Raw genomic sequence first — 18875 nt, 5'->3', positions numbered from 1 at the left:
AGATTTCTGCTACTCAGTGGACACGGATTTGGACTTGGAGGATGATATGTACAGCGTCAGCATCTATGAGACAAACTTGGTTCTTTTTGTTACATAGAATCTTTTGGACCCCTGTTCGTTTGCAAAAGTTAGATAGTTCAAAGTCTAATAGATGCTGGCACTGTCATCTTGAAATAGGGACACTGGATCATCTGTTGTTCTATTGTCCATTGATACTCAACTTTTAGAAATCAATATGGGGACAAATTAATTTGATTCTGGAAATATCGATTCCATTGTCCTACGATGTAGTAATCTGTGGTTCATTGTTGAAAACTAAACCTCCATTAGATAAATTTAAAAACAGGCTTTTAATTATTGTGACTGGGATTACCTTGCAAATGATTACCAAGAATTGGAAAAATTGGGACAGGCTTAATTTTTCCCTTTGGTGGGAAACTTTATGTTTATGTTATAGATATGAAAAAATTAATTCAGATATATTGGGTCATAATAAATTATTTAAAACAACATGGGGTTCATTAACAAATTTTGTTAACTCTGATTAATTGTATAGTGCCTTTATTTTCTATTTGATTTGCACATACATCCTGGGAGGGTGGGGGGGAAATATATTTTGTATTCTATCTTGATTGGATATAGTGGAAGGAAATGGGAGGAAATATAGTTTGTATTGTTATTGATTGAATGTAAGTGCTGTTTATGATACTTGTATGTAAATTCTAATGCACTTTAGAACTTGACTTGAAAATTAATAAAGAATTATATAAAAAAAGAAAGTCTATACAAAATTATAATCCATAAAAATGGCTCTCATATACATTGAGTACATCAATCCTAGAGAGCAGCTTATTTTTTTTTTTTATAGCTGAATTGCAAACTCCAAATTTTCAAGTAGTCTGTCTGTCTTGTCTGTCCATGCTGAAATCTCAGTGGGTACTTATATGAAATGTCCAATGTTTTGGTAGGTTGTTCATGCTTATAGTACATTTTTATATTTTGTTGTTCTCTAGGTTCTGTAAAGGATATTTTCTAAATCATGTTATGCAAGATAAATTTCATGGCCTTTCTTTCTCACAAACAACGTTGACGTAGCTGTTTATTTGTTTTTTCTTTCTTATCTCCTTTAAGTTTGAGAATGAAGTAGCAGCATATAACAAAGCAGTTTCAAAGTGAAGAGAAATGTTAAGACTGTTGTCAGAGTACCAAAAGTTAGAACACAAAATGTGTTTTCAGTTCATTGTGTCTATGATTTACTGTATTACAGTGAATGAGTCTGGGACTGGTTTTCTTGAGTCTTGAACTAAGTTTTCTCTTTAATAAAATGCTGAATTATGTTTAATTGCAGACCTGACTTATCTCATGTTCTAGCCTGCCTACACTAGGTGTTTTAGCTGGGCGTTTTAGCTTCTTATGGTTATCTCAGCATACACAATATTGTATTCCGCCCTCCTGGACATGTAACAGAAAGACTGCAGGGCTTAGATAAATGACCTGTTAAGGACCAATGATTGTTAAGAAAAGTAACACGTGAGAAGTTTTTTCTAGCAATCAGTTGTATAGCCAGAAAATTGTATAAATATCACTGTAACTTCCTGGTTTCGGGACTTCTGAAGCTGCCAGCTTGGGGGCTCAGGGGTCCGCATATGCTGAATTAAATATACCTGTCGCTTTCTTCAAGTCTCTAAGTTTTGTGGCTGACCAAAGTGACCTTTCAACAGTTCTTTACCAAAGGTCTTTATATAATGGAATATTGTTGATATAAAATACTAAAATTGATCCTGGGAGTAAAAGGAAAATAAACATTCTTCTTCTTTTTTCCTTAATTATTTTCGCAGGAAGCAATTGATGCTGAAGGCCCTGTTGTCGAGAAAATCATTAGTAGCCGTATGACCAAGAAACAGGTATTGCTTGTCTAAACAAAAAAGACATTTTGAGCCCTCTGGAGGTTCAGTCATTTTAATGATTGTATTTAGATTTGAAATTAGGTTGAACCTCTTAATTTCTTAAGGCATGATAAATTCTGGAGGATCCCTCAATGGTATTTTATGAATAGTGTCCTAACAGTTAATGCATAGCATATATACTTGAATATAAACTAGGAGTTTTTGTACCCCCCCCCAAACAAAAAACCCATCAAAAATTGCATCTTGGTTTATATTTGGGCCCAGTGGCTTAGTAAGGGAGGGGGGTGAACCGCCCCATGTGCTGTCTTCGCAGGGGGTGCCAGCATACCTCTTCCTCTTCCTTCTCCGACCCCCCAACCCTGCCTACCTCTTTAAAGGTTTGCTGGCGTAAGCAGCATCTTCCACTTTCTGCTCACGCCAGCCGGCATCGGCTCCCTTCTGACATGACCTCCTGGTTGCAGGATCAGGATGGGACTTGAAAAGGGAGCAGACTCCAGCACGGGTAGCAGGTGGAAGATGCTTCTTGCGCCAGTGAGCATTTCAAAAGATACGCCGGGGGGAGGGAGGCACCCAAGTGGTGCAGAAGTGTAGGGGCACCACCCTCCCTCACTACGCCACTGTTTGAACCTCCCCTCCCCCATGGTGTCCAGCATTCCTTCCCTTACCTTCTTTTTCCAAGTCTGCTAACGCTGAAATAAGGGTCAAGACCGTGCACTAACTAGCTGACTGCAATCATCTGTTCATGTTCAAGACCTACTTGGCTCCTGCTACCTTCGAAACAAAGTTTTGAGGACAGAAGCTGGCATGCTGCAATCCTTTTTGTGTCAACATTAGCTAACACAGGAGGAAGGGAATGTCAGCTAACCTAGGAAATGGAAGTAAGGGGAGGAATGCTGGAATACAAACCCTCGGTTTATATTCATGTTGACATCCCCCCACCTTTTTTTGGTGGGAGGGGGAGGAAATATCGTCTTGGTTTATATTCAAGACTTTATGGTGCTCAAATCCTTTATTTGTGGTATATCAACCTTATAATACTTTTAGTAGGAAGGGTTGATATTTGTTGAGCTAATGAAGTCTTCTCTTGCTATATTGGTTTAGTGATTATTGATTTGGAGTTGTGCCGGATATCTCGTACCTCAAAAGAACCTGTTCTTATTTTTATCACTGGACTTACCGCATGACCAACATATATGTTACAAGATGAGGTCTTTGACATGGTTCCTCATAGAAGGCTTTTGAACAAACTTGACCGGCTGCAGTTAGGACCCAAAGTGGTAAACTGGATTAGAAACTGGTTGATGAACAAATGCCAGAGGGTGGTGGTTAATGTAATTCGCTCGGAGGAGGGAAAGGTGAATAGTGGAGTCCCTCAGGGATTGGTGCTGGGGCCGATCCTGTTCAACATAGTTGTGAGTGATATTGCCGAAGGGTTAGAAGGAAAGGTTTGCCTCTATGAGGATGATACCAAAATTCGTAACAGAGTAGACACTGAGGAGGGACTGGAAAACATGAAAGAGGATCTGCAAAAGTTAGAGGAATGGTCTAATATCTGGCAACTAAAATTCAATGCAAAGAAGTGCAGAATAATGCATTTGGGGATTAGAAATTGGAAGGAGCCATATGTGCTGGGAGTTGAGAAGCTGATATGCACAGATGTGGAGAGGGACCTTGGGGTGATAGTGTCTGAAGATCTAAAGGCAAAGAAACAGTGTAACAAGGCGGTGGCTGTTGCTAGAAGGATGCTAGACTGTATAGAGATAGGCGTGACCAGTAGAAGAAAGAAGGTGTTGATGCCCCTGTACAAGTCCATGGTAAGGCCCAATTTGGAGTATTGTGTTCAATTTTGGAGACCGTATAAGAACATAAGAAGTGCCTCTGCTGGGTCAGACCAGAGGTCCATCGTGCTCAGCAGTCACCTCACGCGGTGGCCCAACAGGTCCAGGACCTGTGCAATAATCCTCTATCTATACCCCTCTATCCCCTTTTCCAGCAGGAAATTGTCCAATCCTTTCTTAAACCCCAGTACCATACTCTGCCCTATTACATCCTCTGGAAGCGCATTCCAGGTGTACCCCTCTATCCCCAAAGAAATAAGAAGACTTGAAGTGGTCCAGAGGAAGGCGACTAAAATGGTAGGAGGTTTGTGCCAGAAGATGTATGAGGAGAGACTGGAAGCCATGAATATGTATACCCTAGAGAGGAAAGGAGGGACAGGGGAGATTACATTACATTACATTAGTGATTTCTATTCCGCCATTACCTTGTGATTCAAGGCGGATTACATATGAGTTGTCATGACATTTAGGAGTATATTAGGAGTTGTCTGGACATTTTCGTAGGTGCTAAAGGGTGAAGTGGATTGCAAATGGGACTTGAGATGGATCTTGCTTAGTTTGTCATTATGGAGTTTTTGAATAGCAGGGTTTTTATTTATTTTCTGAAGGTTTTGTAGTCTGCGGTCAATATCAGTAAGTTGGAGAGTTGGTGGTCTAGTTTTGCTGCTTGGGTGGCTAGGAGGGCATTGTACATTTTTTTTCGTTTGACGTTTTTGATTGGAGGGTGCGTGAATGGTTCGTGGGTTCTCCTATCTCTGGTTATTGTGGTTTGATTTAGTTGGTTGTACCAGTAGGCTGGGCTATCTCCGTAATAGTAGGCAGTAGAATTTGAAATGTATTCTTGCTTGTATTGGGAGCCAGTGTGAGTCGAGGTATGCCACTGTGATGTGGTCATATTTCCTCAGTGAGTAGCTAAGTCTTAGAGCTGTGTTTTGTACTGTTTGTAGTTGTGAGGTTGTGGTTTGGTCTTGTAAGGGTTTGTTGGTCTTCTACTCTCTGTTGATGTGAAGGGGTGATGAATGCAGGTTTGATAGTTTATGTGTCTGTCCCCTCTGATACGTTTAGCTGGGTGGTGAATTCTGTTAGTATTTGAAATAGTTGGTATTGGGGAGATGTTGTATGCTGCCACCTTCCAGTTGGTTAGGAGCAGGGTAATCAGTAGGAAAGCTTGTGTATGTTTTTGTAGTATAGATTTCATTGTGAGAGATTTTTATTTTTAAATTAGAAAGGTTTCCCGCTGAGTCTTCCAACTGGCTCAGCAGCTGTAGCATCGGTGAAGGGCGGAGTGCTCTCCCATGCCCGAGGGGATCCTTAGTTGCACCGGCAGCAGGTAGAAGAAAATGGCAGAGCCGAAGGAAAGTGGAAGATTTTTTAAAGTTGGAGAGGGTTTTCTGCTGAGCCTTCCAACTGGCTCAGCGGTTGTAGCGTGGGGGCAGAGTGCTCTCCCACGCCCGAGGGGATCTTTAGTCGCACCAGCAGCTGGTAGAAAGAAAGGCAGAGCCAAAGGAAAGTGGGAGGTTTTTTAAATTGGAGGGGTTTTTCGCTGAGCCTTCCAGCTGGCTCAGCAGCTGTAGCGTTGGTAAGGGGCGGAATGTTCTCCCATGCCCGAGGGGATCCTCAGTCGCACCAGCAGCCGGTAGAAAGAAAGGCAGAGCCAAAGGAAAGTGGGAGATTTTTAAAATTGGAGGGGTTTTGTCGCTAAGCCTTCCAGGTGGCTCAACGGCTGTAGCGTCAGAGAGGGGTGGAGTGCTCTCCCACGCCCGGGGAGATCCTCAGTCGCACCTGCAGCAGGTAGAAAAAAAATGACAGAGCCAAAGGAAAGTGGGAGATTTTTAAGATTGGACAGGTTACTCGCTGAGCCTTCCAGCTGGCTCAGCGGCTGTAGCGTCGGTGAGTGGTGGAGTGCTCTCCCATTCCCAAGGGGTTCCTCAGACTCACTGGCAGCAGATAGAAAAGAATGGTGTATCCAAGGGAGATTTTTAAAAATTGGAGAGTTTTCCCGCTGAGCCTTCCAGATTTGTTAAATCCCGAGCAGGCAAACCGTCCAGCATCCACGTGGTGTTTCCGCCATAGGGCCGTGAGGGGAAGCACAATAAGCAAAACTTGTTTAAATCCCAAGCAGGTAAGCCATCTGGCATACCACCCCAGTGGGCTGCTCTTCTAAATTGCTCTCTTCTCCTCCGAAGGCTGGCCACAAGCCAATAGCGTGATTTTTCTCAAAATGAATGCCGGGTCCCGCGGAGCTCAAGCTTTAGGTGGCCACCCCCAGTTTGGTACGTGCGCCTCGCAGTCCCAGTACTCGCGGCTCCCCAGGTGGCGGTGAAATTTTACTTCTAGATTCTGGACATGCACCTCGCAGTCCCAACACAGACGTTCAAATACTTGAAAGGTATTAATGTAGAACAAAATCTTTTTCAGAGAAAGGAAAATGGTAAAAACCAGAGGGTATAATCTGAGGTTAAGAGATGGTAGACTCAAGAGTAATGTTAGGAAATTCTTAGAACATAAGAATAGCCTTACTGGGTCAGACCAATGGTCCATCAAGCCCAGTTGCTCGTTCTCACAGTGGCCAATCCTCCCCGGTGTCCATACCTTGCGTTGGGAGCAGGAGGAAACACAAACACTTCCTGCTCCTCCACAAGGCCTGCTACGCCAGTGGGCCTTAGGGCCCCTCCCCGGTGCATCATGTGATGCATGTGGAGGGGCCTAGTGCCCTGATTGGCCCAGATGCCTCATGCTCCTCCCTTGGGAGGGGCCTGAAGCACCTGAGCCAATCAGTGACTTCCTTAGAAAGGAGCCTAAGGAAGTCCCTGGTTGGCCATTTGTTTTGGCGCAGGGGTGGGGCCGATGGCAGGAGGGAGTGGGCATCCCTCCTGCCATTTGTGGGTTGTCGTTTGTTTTGGGGTGGGGAGCAATTGTTGGGGGAGGGTCATTACGAGCAGTGGGGGATTTTTTTCATATTTTTTTTAATGGGGCAGATAATTTGCGTGTGTAATACACACAAAATATCTGTGCCATGGGAGAAAAAAACCCAGGCAGACCTGTTGGTAACACAGTTACCGACAGGTCTACGCAGGTTTTAGAATTATAAAATCTGATGCAAAATAGCCAAGCAAATGTCAGTGAATCAATTGCTTGGCTATTTTCATGGGGTTTTATAAATTTGTATGGCCAGGTAGGAAAATGAGTGATCGAGGGGAAAAACACGCGGTGGGCTGTTTTGTGAATCGGGACCTCCATTTGATTCTTTAAAAAGTTTTCTTTCCATAACTTGCCTGTTAACATAAGTCAGAAAAACCTCTAAAGTACTCCAGCCATATAATAAATCACACCCCTCTCAAAGAAACCCCTGTGGTATTGAAAAAATAACTCATGGTAATTCTTATAAATGTGTGTTCATCTTTGTATGCTGGAAGAGTGTGGTAGCGGTTAAGGGGGAGAGTGGTAAAAGCTACAGCCTCAGCACCCTGAGGTTGTGGGTTCAAACCCATGGTGCTCCTTGTGATCCTGGGCAAGTCACTTAATCCCCCCATTGCCCCAGGTACATTAGATAGATTGTGAGCCTGCCAGGGCAGACAGGGAAAAAGTACTTGAGTACCTGAATAAATTAATGTAAACTGTCCTGAGCTCCCTTGGAAGAACAGTATAGAAAATTGAATCTATCATAATAAAACCCTAAGCGCGCATGCACACTTCAAACACCATGATCCCTGCCTCCGTGATCCATGCTTCCATGTCAGACTTGCACAATACAGCGTGCAGCACATGCGGTGGCGGTTTGCGGCACGTGCGGCGGTTTCCTCAAGCTTCCTCCAGCTGGAGCCTGCAGAGATTTGTGTGCGGCGGTTTCCTATCTACACAACGAGCCTGCGTCAGACCTTGCCAGAGCTGCTTCATTTTAACAAGGTAGGTACGAGAGAGAAAGACAGACAGACAGCAGCCAAGGAGAAATAGAGACAGAAAGAAAGACAGACAGACAGCGGCCAAGGAGAGAGAGAGACAGACAGAAAGAAAGACAGACAGACAGAAAGAAAGACAGACAGCAGCCAAGGAGAGAGAGAAAGAAAGAAAGAAATACAGCGGCCAAGGAAAGAGAGACAGAAAGAAAGACAGACAGTGGCCAAGGAGAGAGCGAGAGAGAGAGACAGACTGACAGAAAGAAAGAAAGATAGCGACCAAGGAGAGAGAGACAGAAAGAAAGACAGACAGACAGATAGTGGCCAAGGAGAGAGACAGAGAGAAAGACAGACAAGGGGCCAGGGAGAGAGACGGAAAGAAAGAAAGAAATGCCTAAGTCTACACATCTATTCTAGCACCCGTGGCGGTTTGCATGCGGCTGTTTCCTCCAGTTGACTAAGGAGCCTACGGCGGTTTCCCTTTCGCTACAAGGATCCTGCATTGGACCCTGCCAGAGCTGCTTCAAAAAATGGGAGACTTCTCAGATAAGCCAAAAGCTGTGTGCTTGGAGCAGGGAGCAATTTTGCTTTGGTTTGGGGAAAAGGGAGTGTGCTGGGGGAGCAGTGACTGATCTTGCATTGGTTTGGGTAAAGAGGAAGTGCTGGAGAGGGGGCCAGGGAGTGATCTTGCTTTGCTTTGGGGGGAGGGGTGTGCTTGGTAGAGGGCAAGGAATGATCTTGCTTTGCCTAAAAATAACAACAGTGCCAGCAGTCAGTGTGCCTAAAAAAAATAGTGCCAGCACTCAGTGTGCCTAAGAAACCAGTGCCAGCACTCAGTGTGCCTAAAAAAACCAGTGTCAGCTGCCAGTGTGCCTAAAAAAAACAATGCCAGCACTCAGTGTGCCTAAAAAAACCAATGCCGGCACTCAGTGTGCCTAAAAAAACCTGTCAGCTGTCAGTGTGCCTAAAAAAACAATGCCAGCACTCAGTGTCCCTAAAATACCAGTGTCAGCAGTCAGTGTGCCTAAGAAACCAGTGCCAGCACTCAGAGTGCCAAAAAACCAACAACCCAGTGCCAGCACTCAATGTGCCTAAAAAAATAGTGCCAGCAAAACTATTACCAAATTCAACAGAATATTCACAAGGAATATTGTGTATAAGGAAATTTTATAGATATATGACATTAAATAAAGCAAAAACCAAATTTTCTTAATCTTCATAACAATAATAATAAAACCCTTAGTTGCCCATCCACACTTTGAAACTCCATGCCTCCGTGCCTCCACATGCACAGTATAATATAACAACCAAGCATGGAAGCAATCTGAGCACCAGACATTCCTTTTAGACCCTTGGGTTAGTCAGGGTTTCTTGGGTTGTCTCGAAAGTGTGTGTTATGTTTAGATGAGGGGAGTTTGGGGTAACTGAGGCGTCGGTCTACATGTTTGTATGAATAGTTAGTTGGGGAGGGGGAGCATTTTGGAAGAAAATAGTGCCATTGAGATTGGTGCGGGAGAGAAGGATCACACGAGATGAGGAGATTTGTGAGGCATTTTGGAATTTTTAATTGCAGCTACATGCCCCTCCGGCAGAGGCAACTTGATTGGGATGTGTGAGTGGTACAGAGGTCTGCTGGAAAAATGGGAAAAGCAAACAATTTTTGAGGCCCATAGCATCCAACAACAAATTAAAAAAAAAATACTTAAAATTCAGAAAACTGTTTAAAGTCTGGAAATCAACCATACAAAGGATATTAAAGCTCACAAGGTAAGTGTTCAGTAGATTTTGTGGTCTTTTAAGTCTACACATCTATTCTAGCACCTGTTAATGTAACGGGCTTAAACACTAGTAAATAAATAAATAGCTATAGAAGCAGCAGTAAGTGAAGTTGCTGCATATATTGGACATGACTTGCTGGCCCTTATGATGGTCCTACCACCTAAAAAAAAGACAAAAACATAATTACCATGAGTGTGGTTTTTTTTGTATAGCACAGATTTTTTTTATTTTTTATTTTTTAATTATATGGCTGGGGTGCTTTAGAGGTTTTAGTTATATTCAAGCCTTCACTTCATTTAAGACGAGAGATAAATATCTGTGTTAACAAGTGGCATTTTTTCTTTCCCACGTTGATTCTATGGCACACGTTGACATGGTGTGCTAAAATCCTACTACAAGAGGTTCTGTTTATACAGTATATAGTTATATACAGTATATATATGCTAACTATATGGGGATGTACTTATTATCACTTAAGCCCCATAATGTAAAGTTATCAATAACTAGCCAACAGTAATGCATAAGGCATTCAGGGATACAGTTACTAATTGGCTGCTGCCTGAGAAAATGGTACACTTGGTGTCTGCTTAATACTGTGGTTTGGCAGAAAGCCAGTCGAGGTCAGGCTGATGTGAATGAAAATGCATGTGGTTAAGGAGGAGTTAAAATGATTCATAACCGTGATGATTTAGTAAGCAGAGCCTTTCTGCAGGAAAGGTGATGCAAGAGACTCCTTGCCCATTCTTTCTCAGCCTCCACTAAGACACTTATTTTTTCTTTTTCCTTTCTATATCCTGTTACCTTTTGTGAATATTCTTTGTTTTAATAGAAGGGAATACTCAAGAATTTAATATCCTGATGAATACTTTTTAAACATCTTGTATCACCTAATGTGATTTTGTTGTAGATGGAGTCTGGAGAAGAAGCGGAAGTAGAGGAGTTCTATGTAAAATACAAAAACTTGTAAGTGAATTGTAATATATACTGACCCCAGTTCTTTTCAGCTTTGCCCTACTAGGAAATAAAATACAGGCAACATTTATCAATGGATTGCTTCCATTTCCTTATAGGAGGTGTAGGCAATTTTTAGTCAAGTTGACCTTATATCATTTCAGACTTGTGCTTTGAAGCTGATAGTTTGTTAATCTGTTTGAACTGATGGCTTTATAAACAAATGCTTATTTCTCAATTAAGGAAAATACTGGCACTGTGATTCATCTTTTAATAATTTTATCAAAGTATAAATGAAGGAAAAGCCAACAAGTGGGTATATTGATACATTTTAGACAAGCTTCCATAAAAACTCTTATCAGTTAAAACTAGGTTCTTTGATATTAGAGGCATTTCATGGTTTTGTACTCTATTTGTTTTATGTAGTCTTCCATCAGTGTATAGGCTGTCATTTAAAAATGCATGTTGCTTCTGGAAACAGAAAATATTTTTTTTTAAATTAAAAAAGAGATATCCAAATATTTTCCCTTCTTGATTACATAGCAAACTTATAATGCACTTCTTGTGTCCAATGCCACTAAGAAGCCTGTGGGTGCTTTAAATTCAGGAGCAGTATATATCTAAAAGCTGATAAATTGGATAAAGATTAGCAGTGCTGACTGTAGAGGTAGATCAGTGTGTCACAGACTGCTGCAAGATGCCAGCGAGGAAGAGAGGCATGATGCCTTTGGGCACATCCTCGCCTCAGTCTTTTGCAGCTGTTGCACTCTCTGATCCTGTTCTGAGGGATCCAGAGGTTATGTCTCTTATGTTTTATTAAAACTTGTTATACCGCTCATTCATATGACAGGTCCAAGCGGTTTACAATATCTATAAAATGTAGAAAAGAACTCCAATTAAAATAGGACAGACCTCAAGACTTTTAAAGAAGAAATAAATTACATTCACACACAAATACCACACTATATAACCGAAAATAAACCTAAATGTCTTTTAGCCATTAAAATCACAGGATTCACATTGCAAAGACCCTTTCCCCTCAATATATATGAATTATCTCTGATAATGAAGAATCTTTACCAAATGCCTCACAAAAATAAAATGTTTTTAGTCTAGTCTTGAATGCTTGCATATTTACCTCCAACCTCAATTCATGTGGTAAATGATTCCATAATTGAGGACCAATGAAATATAAAGTCTTATTTCTTGTTGATTCCCATTTTGCCCTGTTGACTGAAGGAAGAACCAGCCTATTATCTTGGATGGATCTCAGAATTCTAACTAGGGTATATAAATACTCTGGTTGCTGAAGATAAAAAGTCCGATCCCTTGTTTGTTGGTTCATTGCTTCCCAGAACGGGAAATCAGGGATTGTATGCTGGATCTGCGGTCTTAAATCCAGGGGTCTTGAATCCTGGTGTGGATTCTACGCTTCTGAGCTTATTTCAGTTTTCAGCTCTGCTGGACCTTATTGTTGAGTTTTTGTAGGAATTGAACTTCGTTCCTCTGCCAGCTCTGTCCATTTCTTCCTCCTGGCTTTGTGGTGTGCACTGACATCTGGATATGGGTATTCTGGTCGCGGAGCAGTTTGACTCTCCAGAGGATGCTCTGCAAATTTCTGGAGCTTTGTCATGCTTGTTTCCTCTGGCACAAGAGTGTCAGCAACTTTTGAGTCAGCCCAGGTGGCTTCTTTGGTGGTGCAGATGACCAAGCAGACCCCTCTCCCCAGTGGGGGTGGTGTAGTGTTGAAGGATATGCAAAACTGCCATATGCCTGCGGTCCTCAGGAAACCTTTTGATTCAGCTACTTTAGGTATCAAAGCTACTTTGGTGACATCTTTGTGGCACGCACCTATCTCTCTTGGTGGCACACACTGGAAAGTGCAATGGTGGTTTCCCCTCTTCAACATCTGATGGCTGGACCAGATTATATGGTGGATGCCTTCTATGACATCTTGAGAGCTTTGGCAAAAGTATCAGCATATTTGCTCTCGGCCCGACGATTGCTCTGGATCAGATAGTGGACTGGTGATTCCACTTTAAAGGTGATATTAGCTAGGCTACCTTTTAAGGGGCACTTGTTGCTTGGCAAAGGCCTGGATGATGACATGGATCTTGTGATAGAACATTGCCCTAAGTCCATACCTGATAGTGGACTCAAGCCCTCTTGGGGTTTTGGTCATTCTAATTTTCATGGCTCATGGCACTCCAGACCATAAGCGTCATGTCGCATAGATTTTCACAGAGCTCCTGATGATAGTATGAGGGCTACAGGTATTCCTAGCCTTTCACCTCCCATTCTGCACCCCTTACCAGAAAGACATGAGGCCAACAAACTGAAGGATGCTGCTCTGTGGATAGGGGGGAGGGGCATCTCTCAGCATTTCTTCCTGCTTGGATGTGCCTCACATCAGGCCAGTGGGTCTTGCACAATTTTCGGTTAGGCTACATGCTGGAATTTGTCAGGCCTGTCAGATTGGTTTGTGGATTCTTCTTTGGGGTGGCCAGATTAAGTGTTCAGAGTTCAAGCAACCATTCAGCACTGGCTAGATGTTCAGCCTATAGAGCCATTTCCAACCAACCTCTCGGACTCAGGCTCAGACGATTGGAGGCCTATTCTGGATTTTCTCTTCAGTTAGTGCAATAGAAGCATAATTGTGCATTCCCATTTTTCTGGCCCACCGCAAATTTCTGTAGTTTCATGTTCTGGGAACAGCATTGCCAGTTCTTGGCCCTGCCCTTTGGGCTGCCGACAGCGCCTCTGACCTTCACCAAGGTGATGATGGTAGGGGTGGCTTAACTGCGAAAGATGGGTCTACATGTTCAGCCTTGCTTAGCAGACTAACTAAACAGAGCTCCCTCGTTGGCCAAGGGATCCCTCCCTCCCAGCCCTCCCACTGCTGTGGTGGTCTGAGGTTCTTTGTTATAAATAAACAATTACAAAACCAAATAAATTAAAAGCATCACTATATAGGTAGCTTTTTAACTTTTATTTGAACTATTAAAGGAATTTTTCTTCCCTTACCAGGGCTGGTAATAGGTTCCAGGTTTGGGGAGCAGTAACTGAGAAAAGTGTGTTTTGCCTAGTGTTTATAGTTCGTAAGGATGGGATTATGAGAAGATTTTTATCCACGGATCATAAGGTACGGAAGGGATTATACAGGATAATAATAATAATAATAATTTATTTCTTATATACCACCAAAGCCATAGTAGTTCGAGGCGGTTTACAACGAAGAAAGACTGGACAATCAGCGAATATGGTACAATCTGAGAAAATAGGTACAACAAAGAAGGGCAAGACAGTCTGTGTAAAGTTCAATCCAAGAATGTTTGTAAACAAAGGGGGTATAGTCAGTGAATATATGCATATAGGTAAAACAGAGGGGGTACAGTCAGTGAATATGGCATATAGGTAAAACAGAGGGGGTACCATCAGCAGATGAAGATACAGTTTAAAAGGGTAAGCAGGATACGGTGTGGTAAAAAGAGGCCATAGGTTGGGCATAGAGGTCTTAGGATATAAATCGGGTAAATAGATTAGTTTTTAGTAGTTTCCTGAAGTTTAGGTAGGATGAAGCGCTTGAGATAATGTCGGCCAGCCAATTATTAAGCTGACCTGCTTGGAAGGCGAGAGTTCTATTTAGATATCTTTTGTAGCGGCAGGCCTTTATAGTTGGATGGCTAAACAGGTGGGTTCTGCGAGTGCGTTTGGATGAGCGGTCTAGGATAAAATGGGGTACCAAGAATAGGGGGGCCAAACCAAGGATGGATTTGAAACAGAAACAGGCAAACTTGAATTGCACTCTTGCTTCCAAGGGTAGCCAGTGGAGTTTTTGGTAGTAGGGAGTTAGGTGTTCCCATTTTTTTAGTCCAAAGATCAGTCGGATTGCCGAATTTTGGATGATCTGCAATCTTTGAGTGGTTTTTTTGAAAGATCCCAGGTAGATGATATTGCAGTAATCGAGTAGACTTAAGATGGAGGATTGCACAAGTAAGCAGAATGAGGAAGCGTCGAAGTACTTTCTGATGGATCTTAGCTTCCATAAGGTGGAGAAGCCTTTTCTGACCAGAAGGTCGGTGTGAGTTTCGAAGGTAAGGTTGCAGTCAAGAGTCACTCCTAGAATTTTTAAGATGACGACTCTGTCTAGGAATAGTGGAGCTTTGAATAATAGGACTTTAAATGTAATTAATTCCTGTTTATAGGTAATTCTGTGATTGATAAGGAGCCAATGCGCGCTTTTAAATAAAGGTGTGACGTGATCAAATTTTCTTTTTCTGTGATAATTTTTATTGCAGTATTTTGTATTATTTGTAATTTTCTAATTTCCTTTTGTATGATGCCTTTGTAAAGTGTGTTGCAATAATCCAGTTTTGATATTATCAGCGAAAGTATTAGTGTTCAAGGAAGAAGCATCTAAAAAATTGACCAAAGATCTAATCGTACGCAACTTGTGGAAACAGCTTTTGACGACAGAATTAATTTGGTCGTGATAGTTTAGTTTGTTATCTAAGATTACGCCGAGAATTTTTATCTTGTCGATGGTCTGGATTGAAGAATTGTTGATACAAATTGCGAGTGGACTCTTGAGTCCTTCTTTCTGCCCTGGTTGTTGATACTCTTCTCAAATCTAAGAAGTCGTCCTTGATGTCAGCTTAAGCTAAGGCATGGAATGCCTTCCAACATTGGTGCGCCCAAAACCAGTGGATCCATATTCAGTTCCAATCTCACCTTTCTTAGGCTGGTTTGAATAAAGGCTGTACTGTAGTTTCTCTGCAGGTCCAAGTGGTCTTGATAAAGACTTCTCTGTGACTTATCTTTGGGTCCAGGTGGCCTGGTGCTCTCTCTTGTTTTTAGATCCCAGGAGCGTCGGTCCTTGTAGATGTCTCATCCTGATGTTGCTGATTTTCTGAAGGGGGCTCTTCATGTCAGACTGCCAGATAAGCAGTTTTGCCCTTCCTGGGACCTTAACCTGGTGCCATCTAGCCTTACCAAGGTTCTTTATGTACCCTTTCGAAATGCTTCTCTCTTGGATTTGATACTCAAGACCATTTTCTGGTTGCCATTCTTCTTTAGTCAACAATACTCGAAATGCCGGTTGTTTCCAGGCAAATGCCAAAACAAGCCGACCTGCTGTGGTTTGGGATTTCTATGTTGTTAAGGAAGTGTGTGTGCCTGCCTTTTTAAGTCTACAGGTTCCAGGACAGAGGATTGCCTTTTGAAGATGTGTGCAGAGTTGTTCTGTGATATTTGGAGGTTACCAAAGTTTCGTATCTCTGACCATTTGCTTTTGCTGATTCATTCAGTTAAGTGAGGTGCTCCTGCTTCTAAAGCCATGATTTCCAGATGGATCCATAAGGCCATTTTGCCAACCTACACTGTTTCTGGGAAATAGTCCCTTGTTTCCGTCAAGGCGCAGTCTACCAGGAGTATGGCTTCTTCATGGGCTGAAGCTAGATCTGTTTCTCCTGAGGTGATTTGCAGGGTGGCAACGTGGTCTTATCTTCACACGTTTGACAAGTTCTACAGTGTGGATGTAGCTGCAAGACAGTTCTTGGTTTCAGGTCCTCAGTCCTAAGGGCCGGCGCAGCAAGCCCACCCTAGTTATTTGGGGGACTATTTTTGTACATCCCAGATGTCTAGAATGTCTCACCTATTGCACTGGAAAAAGAGATTATGTACTTACCCTAGTAAGCTCTTTTCCTGTAGATAGGTGAGACATTCTAGACTCCCCGCACTGTTCTTCCTGTGCCTGCTTATAGTATTCAGTCTGTTTATGCTTTTCCAAGCTGATTCTTGGATACCTGTCAGCCCTTGAGGGCTTGGAAGACTTTGTATATATGTTTCCTTTATTGGGGAGTAGTTTCTGAGCTCCTTTGAAGCTTGTGTTGACGTTTAATGGTACTATTTAGTTACTTTTGAGCAGATCAATTTGTTTAGCCTGTTGCTATAGGTGCCTCTACTTCACATATATTTGGGTGTTCCTCTGTGCTTGGGTACTAATTGTAGAAGGTGCTAAACTGCACAGTGAAGTAAGTACACCACAGGCTGAGTGAAAAATCCGGAGTGGATTCCTTCTGCAGCATGCAGGTATGGGGAAATAACCCAGCTGTCTAGAATCTCACACCTATCTACTGGAAAAGAGCTTACCAGGGTAAGTACATAATCTCTTCTTTTTTTTTTTAATCTCAAGAAATGTGGAAAGGGATTTACCCTTTCTCCTTCTCCCCCCCCCCCTTCCCCAAGAAATAGTAGCTCTGTTTTTCCTCTTATACTGATTTTACATAGTAGCATGGTAACATTACAGCAATTGCCTCTTTACCACAATAACCCTGAATGGACAGAACTTCCCTATTGTCGATACCATAAAAATCCTAGGAGGGACACTGGACCGCTATCTCACCCTAGATATGCACTCAGAGCTTCTAATCAGAAAAGACTTCTCGACACTATGGAAACTTAGAACCATCAGAAAGTACTTCGACACAACATCATTCCGCTTACTGGTGCAATCCTCCATCTTAAACCTACTTGACTATTGCAATATTATTTATCTGGGGTCACTCAAGAAAACCACTCAAAGACTTAGAATCATACAAAACTTAGCAGTGCGACTGATTTTTGGCCTAAAGAAATGGGACCACATAACCCCCTACTACCAAAAACTCCACTGGTGCCCCTGGAGGCAAGAGTGTTGTTCAAATTTGCCTGGCTCTGTTTCAAATCCATTCTCAGTTTGGCCCCTCTGTACCTGGTCTCCCACTTCAAACTAGACTGCTCCACCAGGCCTACACGCAGAATACGCATGTTCAGCCACCCTACAATAAAAACCTGCCGATACAAAAGATTCCTTGTCAGAACCCTTGCCTTCCAAGCAAGTCTACAGAACGACTGGCTAAGCAGCACCATCATGCACTCCTCATCCTACCTCAACTTCAGAAAACTAATTAAAACCAACCTGTTCAACTGATTTGTGACCAAGAATTCCTAAAGTCTTCACTGCTTATCCCACACTGTATTACCTACCCTTCTTTGTAAATCGCCTCGATCTACTTCCTATTGACCAAGAAGTCCCAAAGCCTTCACTGCTTACACCACACTGTACGACCTGCTCTTCCTATTGTAAATCGCCTCGACTTACTCTTATTGTAAACCCCCCCTACAATGTTACCTTACTCTGTACAAACATTCATGTACTCAAAGACTTCATTGTTTTTTTTCGCTGTATGTCCAGCTCTTCTTTATTGTAAACCGCCTCAAACTACCTTGGCTTTAGCGGTATATAAACAATAAATTATTATTATTATTATTACAGGAGTTGCTTGTTAGTATTCTCAGAGGTTAACACAATACTGAGGATTAATGTTTTTATTTTTCTAATTGTCTTAAGCTCTTTTCTTCATTGTCACTGGGCAACTGTAGAAGAATTGGGGAAGGACAAGAGAATACATCAAAAGATTAAACGATACAAAGCAAAGCAGGGTCAAAACAAATTCCTTTCAGAGGTATGGTATTTGGATCATATGGAAAACTTAGAATTTCTATGTAAAATTCTTTCAAATGTCAATATATAGAACCTTTTGGAGCATTTAAGTTGTGCTTGCAGGTGTTTTTTACATGTAGAAAATGGTTACTGTAATTGTTAAAATTATGTGTAAACAAGAGGTTTCTCAGCCCTCTACTTACTTGCTATTGTTTTCTTTTCCTTTTGACCATTAAAGAGTCTACAAATCTTTTTTGCTTTTATTTTGTCGGATAGGGAAGAGATGTTGATACTGTCAAAATGTTTTGCACAAACTGCCCATTTATTACCAGAGTTACCATTCATAAGTCTTTCATATTATATCCAAATATTTTTAAGATCAAAAAAGTGGTGATAACAGTAGAAAATGGTGTTATATTTCAAGATTTTAATGAAAAATCACATTTATAAGTTTTGAGATTTCAATGGTAATATTTGTCTGTTTGCATATTTAAGATCTCATGAACAGAAAGGGAGGTAAATGCATGGAATAGTCTCCCAGTAGAGGTAGTGGGGGACAAAGACAGAGTCTGAATTTAAGAAATGTGGGACAGGCACATGGGATCTTTTAGGGAGAGGAGATGGGTAGTGGATGCTGTGGATGGATAGACTGGATGGGCCATTTGGCCTTTATCTGCCTTCATGTTTCTCTGTTTCTATGTAACACCTCTCAAGAGAGGAGTAAGTCAAAGGCTGGTATTTTGAGCCTTTGTGAAGATTTTTATTTAGGGAGGAAGCAATCAATTTAAGTGAGCTTTACCTGACTGCAGTTTGAGAATTTATTAATTCAGTTTTCAATACCATTCTCCCAGGGAAGCTCAGAACAGTTTACATGAATTTATTCAGGTACTCAAGCATTGCTCCCTGTCTGTCCCGGCAGGCTCACAATCTATATAATGTACCTGGGGCAATGGGGGGATTAGGTAATTTGCCCAGGGTCACAAGGAGCAGCGTGGGTTTAAAACTCCATAGCCTCAGGGTG

At 42.0% G+C, this 18875-nt stretch overlaps 1 protein-coding gene across 9 annotated transcripts in view; it reads left to right on the top strand.

Annotated features, from left to right (window-relative positions):
- The window catches only part of CHD7 (chromodomain helicase DNA binding protein 7), a 616542-nt gene that overhangs the window by 341339 nt on the left and 256328 nt on the right, over positions 1-18875 (top strand). For all 9 annotated transcript variants that reach the window (XM_033933452.1, XM_033933447.1, XM_033933448.1 and 6 more), the window contains 3 exons: positions 1839-1904; positions 10328-10383; positions 17762-17876. In XM_033933452.1, coding sequence (XP_033789343.1) covers positions 1839-1904; positions 10328-10383; positions 17762-17876 — 237 coding nt within the window. The remainder of the gene's footprint in view (positions 1-1838; positions 1905-10327; positions 10384-17761; positions 17877-18875) is intronic.

The sequence above is a fragment of the Geotrypetes seraphini genome, chromosome 2, assembly GCF_902459505.1.
Source record: "Geotrypetes seraphini chromosome 2, aGeoSer1.1, whole genome shotgun sequence".
Lineage (NCBI taxonomy): Eukaryota > Metazoa > Chordata > Amphibia > Gymnophiona > Dermophiidae > Geotrypetes > Geotrypetes seraphini.
Note: the sequence above shows the minus strand (reverse complement) of the source record. Positions and strands in the feature narration are given on the sequence as shown.